The sequence below is a fragment of the Heteronotia binoei genome, chromosome 13, assembly GCF_032191835.1.
Source record: "Heteronotia binoei isolate CCM8104 ecotype False Entrance Well chromosome 13, APGP_CSIRO_Hbin_v1, whole genome shotgun sequence".
Lineage (NCBI taxonomy): Eukaryota > Metazoa > Chordata > Lepidosauria > Squamata > Gekkonidae > Heteronotia > Heteronotia binoei.
In genome coordinates, this window is record NC_083235.1 from 4,327,078 (window position 1) to 4,344,868 (window position 17,791).

Genomic DNA, 17,791 nt, shown 5'->3' on the forward strand with positions numbered 1-17,791 from the left:
CGCTCCTTCATACGAAAAGTGCCTTGTTGATTGTTCAAAGAAATAGAAGCACGGACCCATAAACCTCTGACAGTATTGCCAACTGAAACCACCATTTCTCAAATGGTCTTTATGGAAGAGGCAGCATCAAAAATCTGTCTCCTTCCCAGCAGGACAGCAAAGTCTCAGCGTTTACATGGAGAAAATGGACAAGGCACTTTTCATAGGGGATCTTGAAAGAGCCGTATTTAAGGAGGTGGACAGCACAAGCAAGTTATAGAAAGAAGGAGCGGAAAGGAAGACTTGTTTGGATTGAGATCGGAGGTGTGACGATGCACTTTGCAAGTGTTTATGAACTCTCAAGGGACCTTCTATCATGTAAAGGCGAAGGTAGTCCCCTGTGCAAGCACCAGTCGTTTCCGACTCTGGGGTGACGTTGCTTTCACAGTGTTTTCACGGCAGACTTTTTACAGGGTGGTTTGCCATTGCCTTCTCCAGTCATCTACGCTTTCCCCCCCAGCGAGATTTGCACTCATTTGACCGACCTCGAAAAGATGGAAGGCTGAGTCAACCTCGAGCCGGCTACCTGAACCTAGCTTCCGCCGGGATCGAACTCAGGTCGTAAGCAGAGCTTAGGACTGCAGTACTGCAGCTTTGCCACTCTATGCCACAGGGCTCTTCTATCATGGGAGGGAGCAAACGAAGGCTTGGGAGCCACATGTGGCTCTTTCACACATATTGTGTGGCTCTCTAAGCCCCCACTGCCCTGTTGGCCATCTTGGAGAAGGCATTTCTCTCTTTACATCACTTATCCAAGCCAAGCCAGCTAGCGGCTTGGAGAATGCACTTAAAGTTGCTTTCTTTCCACCTCCCTCCCACCATCTATTTGCCTGCCTTCCTTGTCTTGTGGGTTTCAAACATCTGATGTTTATTCTGTGGCTCTTATATTAAGCAAGTTTGGCCATCCCTGGTCTATCCTTTGTATTTGCACTTTGATATTGATTTTGTGATGATTTTGTGACTGCACTCCTTTTAAATACCTTCCCTCCATTTGGAATAGTGAAAGATAGGGGCACCTACTTTGGGAACTCATAGAATTGGACCCCCTGGTCCAATCTTTTTGAAACTTGGAGGGTATTTTGAGGAGGGGCATTGGATATTAGGATGAAAATTTGGTGCATTTCCCTCAAAAAACAGCTCCCCCCCAACCCCGAGATACCCATGGATCAATTCTCCATTACACCCTATTAGACCATCTCCCAACAGGTTTTCAGACCATCTGAACTTGTTCTAAATGTATGTTTCCATTGCTTCTTTTATTCCAGTTTTTGTTGTCCATTTTGAGTCCTTGCTAGAAGAAAGGGCTAGAAGGGCTTTTTTTTTTTAAGCAGGAATGCAGTTCCGTCTGGCTTTGTGTCAGGGGGTGTGGCCTGATATGCAAATGAGTTCCTGATGGGATTTTTCAACCCCCCCCCAAAAAAAGTCCGGGAAGAAAAGTAGGATTAAAAACTGTCTTGAAAAAGTTAACCAATCCAGAAGCATATTTTTAAAGCCAACTTCTGCCCCAGCTGGTTGCAATCCACAACTACGTGCCAAGAGTTTTTGGCATTTTGGTCCCCATTTGGAAGTGAAATTTGGCAGGGGTCAGTTCCCAGTTCTTCCCCTGCCTCTCAGCACTCCATCAGGATAGGCCTTGGAGTTATTCCTTTCTCTCCTCTCCCCCCCCACACCCACACCTGGGATTTGATAGGCTGGGTGGAGAGAGACAAGTCCTGGCTGACTTAGAGATGCCAGATCTCTTTCCCCAAATCTCCAGGTGGCACCTGGGGATCCCCTAGAATTACAGCTAATCACCATAAGAACATAAGAGCCCTGCTGGGTCAGACCAGTGAAGGTCCATCTTAGTCCAGCCTCCTGTCTCACACAGTGGCCAACCAGTTCCTCTGGAGGGCCAGCAACAGGGCAGAGAGGCCGAGGCCTTCCCCTGAGAAGAACATCAGAAGAGCCCTGCTGGATCAGACCAGGGAGGGTCCATCTAGTCCAGCCTCCTGTCTCACACAGTGGCCAGCCAGTTCCTCTGGAGGGCCAACAACAGGGCAGAGAGGCTGAGGCCTTCCCCTGAGAATAACATCAGAAGAGCCCTGCTGGATCAGACCAGGGAGGGTCCATCTAGTCCAGCCTCCTGTCTCACAAAGTGGCCAACCAGTTCCTCTGGAGGGCCAACAACAGGGCAGAGAGGCCGAGGCCTTCCCCTGAGAAGAACATCAGAAGAGCCCTGCTGGATCAGACCAGGGAGGGTCCATCTAGTCCAGCCTCCTGTCTCACACAGTGGCCAACCAGTTCCTCTGGAGGGCCAACAACAGGGCAGAGAGGCCCTCTGCACGTGCTCAGGAGCTATAGGAGTGTGTCTCCCTTGTGCTCTTGGGAATGCCGTCTATCTCCCCTCCCCCCCAGTGTTGTTTCCCTAACCTCCCCACTTTTGGCTTAGGGGCAAGTGCCCCTCTTGTGCCTTTCGCAGTCCAATGAATGACGCATTTCAGGACTGCTGTCAGGGGCTGTGTGTTCCCGGGAGAGCCAGGCGGGGGCTGAGAAGGGGAGGGGGCTTCCGGCCCGGGCCGGCAAAGCAGACAGGGGACGCATTGAGTGGAAATCTTGGAAAGGTGGCGCATAGAGCCCCCATTGACTAACCCGTCGGCCTGTGCCCTCAGCAGCTGCGTGGCGGCTCCCTCTTCCTCCTGCTGTTACTGAGCATCCCGGATGGCTTCCGGCAGGAGAGCCAGGAGAACGATGACCCGCTGGTGGTGATGCCCAGGCCCACGCCAAGCGCCCCTGCCCGGAACGTGCCCGGCTGCCCGGCCAACTGCAGCTGCCCAGCGGAGGAGACGGTGGACTGCGGCGGCCTCGACCTTCACATCTTCCCCGGAAATCTCTCCAAGAGTATCCAGCATCTGTCGCTGCAGGTGATTGAAAGCTCAGCAGATGGGGAGAGGCTGGGCCTGGCTTGGGGGGGGGGCAGTGGAGGGTCAAAGGTCACGTGACGGGACCCTCGAACCCCCCTCGTTTGAAGACGATGACGACTGCAGATTTATACCCCGCCCTCCTCTCTGAATCAGAGACTCAGAGCGGCTTACAATCTCCTTTTATCTTCTTCCCCCACAACAGACACCCCGTGAGGTGGGTGGGGCTGAGAGAGCTCTGACAGAAACTGCCCTTTCAAGGACCACTCCGCCAGAGCTATGGCTGACCCAAGGCCATTCCAGCAGATGCAAGCAGAGGAGTGGGAAATCAAACTCGGTTCTCCCAGATAAGAGTCTGCGCACTTTGCCGCTACACCAAACTGGTCTCCAGCTCCTTTGGGTAGTGAAAAATGGGGTATAAAAACCTCCTCTTCTTCTGTTTGTGGCCCACACTGCTAATTCTCCAGTTGAGAGAGAGTTTGGTGTAGTGGTTAGGAGGAGTGTGGACTCTTATCTGGGAGAGCCGGGTTTGATCCTTCACTCCTCCTCCACCTGCAGCTGCTGGGTGACTTTGAGCCAGTCCCAAGTTCTCTCAGAGTGGTTCTGCTCAAGAGTAGTTTCTGTCAGAGCTCTCTCAGCCCCACCAACCTCACTGGGCAGGAAGGGAAAGGGGATTGTAAGACGCCCTGAGACGCCTTTGGGTAGTGAAAAGTGGGGTATAAAAACCTCCTCTTCTTCTATTCGTGACCCACCTTCTAAGTCTGCTGGGCCACTCCCACCACATTTTTGCAGTGGTTGCAAGTAGCAGGTAGAGAGGGAAGGCTTCCCCAAGCCAAACTGGAACTGGACAGCGGTGCTTTGGTATCACCATCTCTATGACTGTTCCCACCCAACCATGGGTGGCCCAGGCTAGCCCGGTCTCATCAGAGCTCAGAAGCGAAGCACGGTCGGCCCTGGTTAGCACTTGGATGGGAGAGCACCGAGGAAGCCCAGGGTAGCTCTGCAGAGGCAGGCAATGGCCAACCACCTCTGGTTGTCTCTTGCCTTGACTTGGATGGCCCAGGCTAGCCCAGTCTCTTCAGATCTCAGAAGCTAAGCATGGTGGGCCCTGGGACATGGTGAGATCTCAGAAGCTAAGCATGGTGGGACTTGGAGGGGCAACCACCGAGGAAGTCCAGGGTTGCTCTGCAGAGGCAGGCAATGGAAAACCACCTCTGTTGGTCTTTTGTCCTGATCTAGATGGCCCAGGCTAGCCCAGTCTCATCAGATCTCAGAAGCTAAGCAGGGTCAGCCATGTTTGGTACTTGGATGGGAGACCACCAAGGAAGTCCAGGGTAGCTCTGCAAGGCAGGCAATGGCCAACCACCTCTGGTTGTCTCTTGCCTTGACTTGGATGGCCCAGGCTAGCCCAGGCTAGTCAGATCTCAGAAGCTAAGCAGGGTCAGCCATGTTTGGTACCTGGATGGGAGACCACCAAGGAAATCTAGGTTGCTCTGCAGAGGCAGGCAATGGAAAACCACCTCTGTGTTTTTTGCCTGGAGCTGGATGGCCCATGCTGGCCTAATCTTGGAAGCTAAGCAGGGTTAATCCTGGATTATACCTGGATAGGAGACCACCAAGGAAGTCCAGGGTTGCTACGCAGAGGCAGGCAATGGCAAGCCAACAAAGAATGTTTATCTGGATGACCTAGGCTAGCTTGATCTCATCAGGCCTCAGAAGCTAATCAGAGTCTGCCCTGGCTAGTACTTGGATGGGAGACCACCAAGGAAGCCCAGGGTAGCTCTGCAGAGGCAGGCAATGGCCAACCACCTCTGGTTGTCTCTTGCCTTGACTTGGATGGCCCAGGCTAGCCCAGTCTAGTCAGCTCTCAGAAGCTAAGCAGGGTCAGCCATGTTTGGTACTTGGATGGGAGACCACCAAGGAAGTCCAGGGTAGCTCTGCAAGGCAGGCAATGGCCAACCACCTCTGGTTGTCTCTTGCCTTGACTTGGATGGCCCAGGCTAGCCCAGTCTAGTCAGCTCTCAGAAGCTAAGCAGGGTCAGCCATGTTTGGTACTTGGATGGGAGACCACCAAGGAAGTCCAGGGTAGCTCTGCAAGGCAGGCAATGGCCAACCACCTCTGGTTGTCTCTTGCCTTGACTTGGATGGCCCAGGCTAGTCAGATCTCAGAAGCTAAGCAGGGTCAGCCATGTTTGGTACCTGGATGGGAGACCACCAAGGAAATCTAGGTTGCTCTGCAGAGGCAGGCAATGGAAAACCACCTCTGTGTTTTTTGCCTGGAGCTGGATGGCCCCTGCTGGCCTAATCTTGGAAGCTAAGCAGGGTTAATCCTTGATTATACCTGGATGGGAGACCACCAAGGAAGTCCAGGGTTGCTACGCAGAGGCAGGCAATGGCAAGCCAACAAAGAATGTTTATCTGGATGACCTAGGCTAGCTTGATCTCATCAGGTCTCAGAAGCTAATCAGAGTCTGCCCTGGCTAGTACTTGGATGGGAGACCACCAAGGAAGCCCAGGGTAGCTCTGCAGAGGCAGGCAATGGCCAACCACCTCTGGTTGTCTCTTGCCTTGACTTGGATGGCCCAGGCTAGCCCAGTCTAGTCAGCTCTCAGAAGCTAAGCATGGTGGGCCCTGGGACATGGTGAGATCTCAGAAGCTAAGCATGGTGGGATTTGGGGGGGGCAACCAACAAGGAAGTCCAGGGTTGCTCTGCAGAGGCAGGCAATGGAAAACCACCTCTGTTGGTCTTTTGTCCTGATCTAGATGGCCCAGGCTAGCCCAGTCTCATCAGATCTCAGAAGCTAAGCAGGGTCAGCCATGTTTGGTACTTGGATGGGAGACCACCAAGGAAGTCTGGGGTAGCTCTGCAGAGGCAGGCAATGGCCAACCAGCTCTGTTCTCTGCCTCTTGCCCTGATGTGGATGGCCCAGGCGAGCCTATTCTAGCCAGATCTCAGAAGCTAAGCATGGTGGACCCTGGTCAGGACTTGGAGGGGCAACCCCCAAGGAAGTCCAGGGTTGCTACGCAGAGGCAGGCAATGGCCAACCACCTCTGATTGTCTCTTGCATTGACTTGGATGGCCCAGGCTAGCCCAGTCTCTTCAGATCTCAGAAGCTAAGCATGGTGGGCCCTGGGACATGGTGAGATCTCAGAAGCTAAGCATGGTGGGACTTGGAGGGGCAACCACCGAGGAAGTCCAGGGTTGCTCTGCAGAGGCAGGCAATGGAAAACCACCTCTGTTGGTCTTTTGTCCTGATCTAGATGGCCCAGGCTAGCCCAGTCTCATCAGATCTCAGAAGCTAAGCAGGGTCAGCCCTGTTTGGTACTTGGATGGGAGACCACCAAGGAAGTCCAGGGTAGCTCTGCAAGGCAGGCAATGGCCAACCACCTCTGGTTGTCTCTTGCCTTGACTTGGATGGCCCAGGCTAGTCAGATCTCAGAAGCTAAGCAGGGTCAGCCATGTTTGGTACTGGATGGGAGACCACCAAGGAAGTCTCGGTTGCTCTGCAGAGGCAGGCAATGGAAAACCACCTCTGTGTTTTTTGCCTGGAGCTGGATGGCCCATGCTGGCCTAATCTTGGAAGCTAAGCAGGGTTGATCCTGGATTATACTTGGATGGGAGACCACCAAGGAAGTCCAGGGTTGCTACGCAGAGGCAGGCAATGGCAAGCCAACAAAGAATGTTTATCTGGATGACCTAGGCTAGCTTGATCTCATCAGGCCTCAGAAGCTAATCAGAGTCTGCCCTGGCTAGTACTTGGATGGGAGACCACCAAGGAAGCCCAGGGTAGCTCTGCAGAGGCAGGCAATGGCCAACCACTTCTGGTTGTCTCTTGCCTTGACTTGGATGGCCCAGGCTAGCCCAGTCTAGTCAGATCTCAGAAGCTAAGCATGGTGGACCCTGGGACATGGTGAGATCTCAGAAGCTAAGCATGGTGGGACTTGGAGGGGCAACCACCAAGGAAGTCCAGGGTAGCTCTGCAGAGGCAGGCAAATGGAAAAGTTGGGCTTAAAGGTGAAACTTGACTCCTACTTTGTTCTAATTTTAATGCTAGTAACTCACAAAGTAGAATTTTTGCTCACAAGACTTAGAAGGAACATTGGTGGTGACATAAACACCAGTTTGCGTTCTGAGCCACTTTGAAAGGAAAGGTCCCCTGTGCAAGCACCAGTCGTTTCCGACTCTTGGGTGACGTTGCTTTCACAACGTTTTCACGGCAGACTTTTGACGGGGTGGTTTGCCATTGCCTTCCCCAGTCCTCTGCACTTTCCCCCCAGCAAGCTGGGGACTCCTTTGACCGACCTCGGAACAATGGAAGGCTGAGTCAACCTCGGGCCGGCTACCTGAACCAGCTTCCGCCGGGATCGAATGCAGGGAGTTCAAATCACAGTACTGCAGCAGTGCTGCTCTACCACTCTGCGCCACGCGGCCGCTTAACATCCTGTAAAGCTTTTATCAAAAATACTTTCATCACAAATCTTACAAAGCTATTGATCACATTCGAAGCAAGTGGAATGTTACAAAAGAGTCCATCCAATGAGGTTCATTTCCTCAAATCCTTTCTCAAGGATATTCCTGTCCACGTCTAAGTTATCAGCCTCTTGCTATATTTCAGTGTCTGCGTTAGGAGAAAGTCACCTTAACTTCTTTAAACCAGTGCAAAAGCCTTCAGGATTGGACCGGGAAATACTCTCTGCAACTTTCTTTCTTTCTTTCTTTCTTTCTTTCTTTCTTTCTTTCTTTCTTTCTTTCTTTCTTTCTTTCTTTCTTTCTTTCTTTCTTTTTCTTTCTTTCCTCCCTCCCTCCCCTTACTTTCTTTCTTTCCTCCCTCCCTCCCCTTCCTTTCTTTCTTTCCTCCCTCCTCTCTCTCTCTTTTCTTTCTTTCTTTCTTTCTTTCTTTCTTTCTTTCTTTCTTTCTTTCTTTCTTTCTTTCTTTCTTTCTTTCTTTCTTTCTTTCTTTCTTTCTTTCTTTCTTTCTTTTTCTTTCTTTCTTTCCTCCCTCCCTCCCCTTCCTTTCTTTCCTCCCTCCTCTCTCTCTCTTTTCTTTCTTTCTTTCTTTCTTTCTTTCTTTCTTTCTTTCTTTCTTTCTTTCTTTCTTTCTTTCTTTCTTTCTTTCTTTCTTTCTTTCTTTCTTTCTTTCTTTCTTTCTTTCTTTCTTTCTTTCTTTCTTCTTTCTTCCTTCCTTCTTCCTTCCTTCCTTCCTTCCTTCCTTCCTTCCTTCCTTCCTCCTTCCTTCCTTCCTTCCTTCCTTCCTTCCTTCCTTCCTTCCTTCCTTCCTTCCTTCCTTCCTTCCAAAATTAACATCCTGGAATAAATCCATGTTAGCCAGCATAGCACAGTGTTTGGTTGTCTGGTTTTAAGGAGATACCCAGCGTGGGTTTCATGGCCACGTTCCAAAGTCCCAGTGCAACCTGGTTGATAAAGCCCCTCGTTGATGGGATCTCTGAATCCAGCCCCGGGAGCTCCTCCAGTGAACTGTTGATTTTTCTCCCACAGAATAACCGGCTTCAGGAGCTGCCCTACAACGAGCTGGCCAGACTGGCTGACCTGAGGACCCTCAACCTTCACAACAACCACATCACCTCGGAGGGTGAGCAGCGAGCCGGGGGAGAAGGCCTTCCCAGACACACGTGGAGGGCCGGCTGGCCAGCCTCTCAGGGGACCCCCACAAAGGGTTACCATGTCCGAACAGGCCCAAAATTCTGGTACCCTTTTAGAATGGGCGGGGGATCTCAAAAACCTCAATGCTGCTCTCAGCAGCAAGAGGCAATTTTAGGAGTTTGCCAGTGCCAATTGGCCAGAGCAGTCATGCCAAATGTGAAAGGGACTGTTCAGCTAGAGAGCCAGTTTGGTGAAGTGTGCGGACTCTTATCGGGGAGAACCAGGTTGGATTCCCCACTTCTCCACTTCCAGCTGCTGGAATGGCCTTGGGTCACCATAGCTCTGGCAGAGCTGTCCTTGAAAGGGCAGCTTCTGGGAGAACTCTCTCAGCCCCGCCTACCTCACAGGGCGTCTGTTGTGGGGGAGGAAGGGGAAAGGAGATTGTGAGCCGCTCTGAGACTCTTCGGAGTGGAGGGCGGGATATAAATCCAATATCTTCATCTACCTCACAGGGTGTCTGTTGTGGGGGAGGGAGGGAAAGGAGATTGTGAGGCGCTTCAGACTCTTTGGAGTGGAGGGCAGGATATAAATCGAATATCTTTTTCTTCTCCTAGCAACCCGACTCAGAACCAAGTACGAGGGCCTTAGCAGCAGTCTACTACATAATCCTGGCTGCTGCTTGCGTGTCCTAGTCAGTGCTCGTGCCAACTTTTGGGGGGTGGGGTTTCCTGGACAGACAGTGCCCAGGGGTTGCCAGCTGCCCACCACTAGGGCCCCTTCATGCCCTCCCTTCTATACTCCCCTGCCTGCCTATGCCTCCTTCACAGCTCCATCACCTGCACCGCCCAGCCAGGGTGCACCACCCACCATGCCCCATCCAGATGCCCTAAGTACTCTAAGAAGTTGGGAGCAGGCCCGGCTCGCCCACTAGGCAAACTAGCTGGTTGCCTAGGATGCCGGGAGGGTGGGAGTGCTGAGCTGAGCTCACCCCCTCCAGTGCCCCAGGCAAACACCTAGTTTGCCTGCCTCCTGGAGAGGAGGCGGCTGAGAGGTGATAGGATCACCATCTTCAAGTACTTGAAGGGCTGTCATCTAGAGGATGGGGTGGAATTGTTTTCTGTGGCCCCGGAAGGCAGGACCAGAACCAATGGGTTGAAATTAAATCAAAAGAGTTTCCGGCTCAACTTAGGAAGAACTTCCTGACCATCAGAGCGGTTCCTCAGTGGAACAGGCTTCCTCCTTGGGAGGTGGTGGGCTCTCCTTCCTTGGAGGTTTTTCAACAGAGGCTTGATGGCCATCTGACAGCAATGAGGATCCTGTGAATTTAGGGGGAGGTGTTTGTGAGTTTAGAGCGGTTCCTCAGTGGAACAGGCTTCCTCCTTGGGAGGTGGTGGGCTCTCCTTCCTTGGAGGTTTTTAAACAGAGGCTGGATGGCCATCTGACAGCAATGAAGATCCTGTGAATTTAGGAGGAGGTATTTGTGAGTTTAGAGCGGTTCCTCAGTGGAACAGGCTCCCTCGGAAGGTGGTGGGCTCTCCTTCCTTGGAGGTTTTTCAACAGAGGCTAGATGGCCATCTGACAGCAATGAGGGTCCTGTGAATTTAGGGGGAGGTGTTTGTGAGTTTAGAGCGGTTCCTCAGTGGAACAGGCTTCCTCCTTCGGAGGTGGTGGGCTCTCCTTCCTTGGAGGTTTTTAAACAGAGGCTGGATGGCCATCTGACAGCAATGAAGATCCTGTGAATTTAGGAGGAGGTATTTGTGAGTTTAGAGCGGTTCCTCAGTGGAACAGGCTCCCTCGGAAGGTGGTGGGCTCTCCTTCCTTGGAGGTTTCTCAACAGAGGCTTGATGGCCATCTGACAGCAATGAGGGTCCTGTGAATTTAGGGGGAGGTGTTTGTGAGTTTAGAGCGGTTCCTCAGTGGAACAGGCTTCCTCCTTGGGAGGTGGTGGGCTCTCCTTCCTTGGAGGTTTTTCCACAGAGGCTGGATGGCCATCGGACAGCAATGAAGATCCTGTGAATTTAGGGGGAGGGGTTTGTGAGTTTCCTGCATTGTGCAGGCGGTTGGACTAGATGACCCTTGAGGTACCTTCTAACTCTATGATTCTATGATTTCTCCATCCGCCACGGCCGCCTGCCCTTTGTTTCCTTTCCTTTTCTGTCCCTTCGCTTCCTTCCGCCCCCCCCCCCCCCGGGCGCAATCAGAATGCGATGCACCTGGGTCCTCCCGGCCGCAACGCGCGCGCTTCCGAAGGACGTGCTGAAGAAGCTTGGCTCCCCTTCCCTTCGAAAGCCAAGCTTCTCCAGCGCATCGTTTGGAAGCGCATGCATTGCATCCGGCAGGACCCAGGAGCGGTGTGCTGTGATCACACCAGGGGGAGGTGACGGGAAGGGAAGGAGAGGGTGGGAGGAGGGTGCTGTGGAGCGTGGAGGGCAGTGCATTGGGGCGGGGGTGCAACAACTTGGGGGGGGGGTGATGGAGCATGGCACTGCGTTGCAGAGCAGCGAGGGGACGGTGGCGGGGGGGTGCCTGCCTGGGTGCCACGCACCCTTGAGCTGGCACTGGTTGGGAGCACTGGGACAGGAGATGTGTGGGTCAGGACACTGGCAGCTGCCTCTCCTTGGGGCATGCTAAGGCCAGCCCTGGTCAGAGGGGCAGAAGCGAAAGGGTGCCTTGTCCGGAGCAGGTGCAGGAGGCCGACTGAGCAGCTTGGCACGAATCCTTTCTCTAGTGTGTCCCGTTTTAAAGGTCTCCCGGATGAAGCCTTCGAGTCCCTGCAGGCGCTGCAGTACATCTACCTGGCCAATAATCAGGTGAGTGGGCTCAGGGGAGGCAGCCTCCTTGCTTCGACCCTTCGGTCTTCTCGTGAGGAGAGGCTGCGATCACAATTGTTATCCTCTCCAGCTTCCCTGGCTGGGATCACCCAGCAGCTGGGCTAAAGGAGATTGAAAGGTGGTCCAAAGAACACCAGAAGAGCCCTGCTGGGTCAGACCAGGGAGGTTCCATCTAGTGCAGCCTCCTGTCTCACACAGTGGCCAGTCAGTTCCTCTGGAGGGCCAACAACAGGGCAGAGAGGCCGAGGCCTTCCCCTGAGAAGAACATCAGAAGAGCCCTGCTGGGTCAGACCAGAGAGGGTCCATCTAGTCCAGCCTCCTGACTCACACAGAGGCAAATCAGTTCGTCTGGAGGGCCAACAACAGGGCAGGGAGGCCGAGGCCTTCCCCTGAGAAGAACCTCAGAAGAGCCCTGCTGGGTCAGACCAGTGAGGGTCCATCTAGTCCAGCCTCCTGTCTCACACTATGGCCAGCCAGTTCCACTGGAGGGCCAACAACAGGGTAGAGAGGCCGAGGCCTTCTCCTGAGGAGAACATCAGAAGAGCCTTGCTGGGTCTGACCAGTGAGGGTCCATCTAGTCGAGCCTCCCATCTCACACAGGGGCCAACTATTTCCTCTAGGAGGCCAACAACAGGGCAGAACACTGCAAAAACAATACAAATTTAAATTACAAGATGAGGCAAGCAATGATATGTAACAATTGCAAGTGCTGTCAGTTCTCGTGCAAATCACTGCACCTTGTGGCTTTTGGAGGAGTCTTTTAAAACGCATGAAAACTTCTGCAATACAAGTTTGAAACGCCTGTAGAGAAATGACCGGATCAAAACTAGTTTCGAGAAAAACGTTGCAGCAGCAGCGCCAGAACCCATCTCACCGAAACAAATGTAGATGCTTCGGGCAGCAACGATGCAAAACAGTTGCGAGAACGTTAGGCAATGCAAAAGGTGAGTTTCCAATGTGGCGATAGAGAGTCACAAACTGTCAGTGTAAAAACACCCCAAGTCTTTATATATCACCTTATACAATATAAGTATTACAAGCTGGTTGGCTTGGCTTGGATAAGTGATTTAAAGAGAGAAATGCTTTCTCCAAGCCAGCCGGTAGGGTAGTGGGGGCTTCAAGAGCCACACGATATGTGTGAAAGAGCCACAGTTTGGCTACCCCAGCACTAAGGTCTCTTGCTCCTTGCCCCCAGAACCTCCAGGATCTTTCCTGGACAGGTCAAGGGCTCACTTACCCCTGGTTGAGGCAGAACTCCTCTGTCTTAAAGGACGGTCTTGTTTTAAGACTTTCAGCAGAGCCGTTTCAACTGTCTTCTATGTGACTCTCCTCCGCAGCTCTCTGATGCCCCACAGTTCCTGCCCGGCACGTTGCGCATCGTGGACATGGCCGCCAACCGCTTAACACAGCTGTACCAACTCACCTTTGGACATAAGCCTGGCCTCAGGTAAGTCCGGGACGGGGTGGGGGTTCAGCCTGCAGGTATTAGGAAACATCCCGCGATACCAAATGGCTCCAGGACCTCTGAAGGTCCTTCGGGAACGGGCCCATCTGCGGAGATCATCTCCCAGTTGACTTTGGAGAGATCAAGATGTTTCATCTCCTGGAGAACTTGGAAATCTCACAGGCATGTTCTGAACCTAGTTAGTCTTCTGTGAATGTATTGCAAAGACTGGGTTCCAGTGATAAACAAGCCTCTAAACTGAAGAAAGACGGATGAAACGTCTTGATAACTAGAACAGATGCCTTTGGAAGGGCTTCCTATAGTTCTATGAACTAAATACTGGAATATTGTTACTCCTTTATGATTGGAAAGACGGTTTTTGCACTGTGGATAGCTTTTTGCTACATGCTCTTGTCTATTCAGTACTGCAGTCCTAAGCTCTGCTCACAACCTGAGTTTGATCTCCAGTGGAAGCTGGGTTCAGGTAGCCAACTCGAGGTTAACTCAGCCTTCCATCCTTCCGAGGTTGGTAAAACGAGGACCCAGCTTGCTGGGGGGAAAGCGTAGAGGACTGGGGAAGGCAAGGGCAAACCGCCCCGTCAAAAGTCTGCCGTGAAAACGTGAAACCGACGTCACCCCCAAGTTGGAAACGACTGGTGCTTGCACGAGGGACCTTTCCTTTCCTTGTCTATTTGAAGTTCTACGTGCAAGCTTGGCCAGAACACCACTGACCTCTACATTACACTCTGGTTGTTTAAAATTGATGGTTTCCCTTAGCGGTTTTTCCGAATTTCCACTTCCTGCAGAGTCAGCAGTAGCCAAGGCAAAGCCGAACGGTCCCTCGTGCAAGCACCAGTCGTTTAAAATTGGGATGGTGTCCGGTTCACGTTTTCCGATTCCGACTTTCCTGCAGAGGGCAGGTTAGCCCTAGCCCTTCCCAGGCGTCTCGTATACCCCCAGACAAGCTGAGGCTCCTCGTCTTATCTGACTTTTTGCTGTCCCTTTCCAGGGTCCGTCTACCTGCACAACAACCAGCTGAGCAACGCCGGCCCTGCCCTTCGACGCCTTCAATGGCTCCGACGCCGTCAGCACCCTCATCGTCTCCAGCAACCTGCTCACCTATGTGCCCCAGAACTTGCCCCCGGCGGTCGTCCGCCTCCACTTACAGGTGGGCAGCGGATTCCCCTCCCAAGCAGGAAGGAAGCCAGTTTGGTATCACCTTCCCACTCCTCCACGTGCACCTGCTGATGTGATCTTGGGTCAGCCACAAGTTCTCTCAAGGCTGTTCTGCTCAAGAGCAGTTTCTGCTAGAGCTCTCTCAGCCCCACCTACCTCACAGGGTGTCTGTTGTGGGGAGGGGAAGGGAAAGGAGATTTGTAAGCTGCTCTGAGACTCCTTTGGCTAGCAAAGGGCGGGGTATAAATCTCTTCCCTTCCCTTCTTCTCTGGATCCTAAAAGCAAATATCCAAATTCTGCAAAGCCTAAATACTGTGCCAGTTCAGTACATCTGCAGCCAGATGTGTAGATTTGGCATTGAAAGAGGGTTAGACAGGTTCATGGAGGAGAGGCGCTACATTGGCTACTAGCCCCAGCAAAGAGAGTTTTTAGAGCAGGGGCGTCAGACCCATTTGTTAAGAGGACCAGATCTTCACCCTGTCGGGCCGGACCGTGTGTGTCATAAAATGCAATGCCAGGAAGGGGAGATATAAACTTTATAAAGGACACAGACAAACACACACACTCAGCCTAATCCGCCTCACTGGCTTGTTGAGCCTCAGCCAACAGAAGGAAGAGAGGCTTGGCTTAGTAGCTCTGCTGTGCGATTGAGAGAGCCTGGCAAAGCTTACTCTCCTTCCCCCACTTCCTCCCCAAGGGAGGAGCTTTGCTCTATAGCTCCTGTGCGATTGAGCAAGCCTGGCAAAGCAAGCGGTGATGCAGAAGGAAGCAAGGGGAGAAAGGGAGAAGGAAGCAGATGACAGTGTGTTGCTTGCGGGCCTGATAGGAGCCCTCCGGGGGCCTGATTTGGCCCCCAGGCCGCATGTTTACTGAGTTATTGCACTGTGTCACACTGCTTGTTGTATTACTTTGCCGTTTGTAGAATTTTCCTTGTTATAGTGGGCTTTGTTACTTTACATATTACTCTTAATTACAGATGTCAAATACTTTGAGAGTGTTGCTAAGTATCCAAGTCTTTTGTTACCCTGGGGCTTTTCTTTCATTCTATAGCCATATAATCACCCAGGTCTCCTTTGCTTGTTGATTGCCGGTCACAGGGTCACAGGGTGAGCCTCTCTCCCCTGGGTGGGGGGTGGGGGGTAAATCCAGAGACAAAGTCCTCATGGCCACCACAAGGCCTCGGCACTTGGGCATGGTGCGGGAATTCCACCTCAGGATTTCCAGGCACATAATAATAATAATAATAATAATAATAATAATAATAATAATAATAATAATAATAATAATAATAATAATAATAATATTTAATTTATATCCCGCCCTCCACGCCGAACCAGGCTCAGAGCGGCTCACAGCATAAAAACATTTCAACAATAAAACAATACATATAATAGGTCCTACATACATGTTATAAATCATACATTAAAATCATATATTACAAATCAACATTAAAAGCATCTAAATTGGTTTGGAGCATATGGCAAAGAGGGAATATAGCAGCCCTCCTCTTCCCACAGGGCCACAAACTGCCCCCTTCTCAAGGGAATGTCTATGAGTCAGAGGGAAGTCAACTTCTGGATTAGGGCTACCAAGCCGGCAGGAGGAACCTTCCCCTACGTCACTGGATCGCTGACGTCACCCGGAAGTGCCGTCATCGCGCTGGCAACGGCGTGCAGCAGCCACTCTAGGCGTTTCTGGGAAAACTCTATGGTTTTCCTGGATGCTCTAGCCACTTGGGAGGGAAAACTCTATGGTACAACAGGTACCATAGAGTGTTCCCCTCTCAAATGGCTAGAGGATCCAGGAAAACCATGAGTTTCCCTGGAAACGCCTAGAGCGGCTGTGTGCAGCGTTGCCGGCGCGATGATGTCACATCTGGGTAATGGCATTACGTCGTGTGCGCACATCGCACGCACAAAAGTCCACTGCGCTGAGAGGAGTTGGCAACCCTATTCTGGATTCCCACACACAGGGCTTTTTTTTTTTTGTAGCAGGAACTCCTTTGCCTATTAGGCCACACCTCCCTGATGTAGCCAGTCCTCCTGGAGCTGACAGTAGGCCCTGGAAGAAGAGCCCTGGAAGCTCTTGGAGACTGGCTGCATCAGAGGGGTGTGGCCTAATAGGCAAAGGAGTTCCTGCTACAACAGTAGACGTGCCCATGGCAGGAGGCAACATCTGGGGAAGGCTTTTGCATCCAGATCACAAGATTGAATCTTCCTCCCTCAGCTGGTTTTCTTTGGTGCTTTTTGGGGGGTGGGGAGACGGTGGGGGCTCTTCTCTGACAACAAGCCTCCACTTTCCAGAACAACCGTATCTCCCGCATCCCGAAAGGGGCTTTGAGCCGACACTGGCGCCTCCGGGAGCTCTACCTGCAGAACAACAACCTGACCAACGACGGCCTTGACCCCTCCACCTTCAGGTAAGAAGTGGCAGCTTTAGGGGTAGAGGGGCAGATCTGAGAACCAGGGCTCCCAGTAGGGGCTGTGGGGCCAGCGGTGAGAGGGGGGAACAGGCCCCCAACCGCCTATGGGTTGAAGATGACATTGGATTTATATCCCGCCCTCCACTCCGAAGAGTCTCAGAGCGGCTCACAATCTCCTTTCCCTTCCTCCCCCACAACAGACACCCTGTGAGGTAGATGAAGATATTGGATTTATATCCCGCCCTCCACTCCGAAGAGTCTCAGAGTGGCTCACAATCTCCTTTCCCTTCCTCCCCCACAACAGACACCCTGTGAGGTAGATGAAGCTATTGGATTTATATCCCGCCCTCCACTCCGAAGAGTCTCAGAGCGGCTCACAATCTCCTTTCCCTTCCCCACCCCCCACAACAGACACCCTGTGAGGTAGAAGAAGATATTGGATTTATATCACGCCCTCCACTCCAAAGAGTCTCAGAGCGGCTCACAATCTCCTTTCCCTTCCTCCCCCACAACAGACACCCTGTGAGGTAGAAGAAGATATTGGATTTATATCACGCCCTCCACTCTGAAGAGTCTCAGAGCGGCTCACAATCTCCTTTCCCTTCCCCACCCCCCACAACAGACACCCTGTGAGGTAGAAGAAGATATTGGATTTATATCACGCCCTCCACTCCAAAGAGTCTCAGAGCGGCTCACAATCTCCTTTCCCTTCCTCCCCCACAACAGACACCCTGTGAGGTAGATGAAGATATTGGATTTATATCCCGCCCTCCACTCCGAAGAGTCTCAGAGCGGCTCACAATCTCCTGTCCCTTCCTCCCCCACAACAGACACCCTGTGAGGTAGATGAAGATATTGGATTTATATCCCGCCCTCCACTCCGAAGAGTCTCAGAGCGGCTCACAATCTCCTTTCCCTTCCCCCCCCCCCACAACAGACACCCTGTGAGGTAGATGAAGATATTGGATTTATATCCCGCCCTCCACTCCGAAGAGTCTCAGAGTGGCTCACAATCTCCTTTACCTTCCTCCCCCACAACAAACACCCTTTGAGGTGGGTGGGGCTGAGAGAGCTCTGACAGAAGATGCCCTTTCAAGGACAACCTCTGCCAGAGTTATGGCTGACCCAAGGCCATTCCAGCAGCTGCAAGTGGAGGAGTGGGGAATCCAACCCGGTTCTCCCAGATAAAGAGTCCGCGCACTTAACCACTACACCAAACTGGCTCTCCACACTGAACTGCGTTCCCCCAGGCGCCTGGTGGGAGCTGCCACTGAGAGCCAGTGTGGTGTTGTGATTCAAAGCAGCGGATTCTAATCTGGGAGAACCAGGTTTGATTCCCTGCTCCTCCACATGCAGCCTGCTGGGTGACTCTGGGCCTGT

At 52.3% G+C, this 17,791-nt stretch overlaps 1 protein-coding gene across 1 annotated transcript in view; it reads left to right on the forward strand.

Moving 5' to 3' along the window:
• The first annotated feature begins 2,736 nt into the window (after positions 1 to 2,736).
• PODNL1 (podocan like 1) overlaps positions 2,737 to 17,791 on the forward strand; it is a 32,969-nt gene continuing 17,914 nt past the window's right edge. The window contains 7 exon segments of the mRNA XM_060253131.1: positions 2,737 to 2,939; positions 8,434 to 8,527; positions 11,284 to 11,348; positions 12,707 to 12,815; positions 13,823 to 13,863; positions 13,865 to 13,981; positions 16,293 to 16,408. Of these exon segments, the coding sequence (XP_060109114.1) occupies positions 2,784 to 2,939; positions 8,434 to 8,527; positions 11,284 to 11,348; positions 12,707 to 12,815; positions 13,823 to 13,863; positions 13,865 to 13,981; positions 16,293 to 16,408 (698 nt within the window). The 5' untranslated portion in view covers positions 2,737 to 2,783.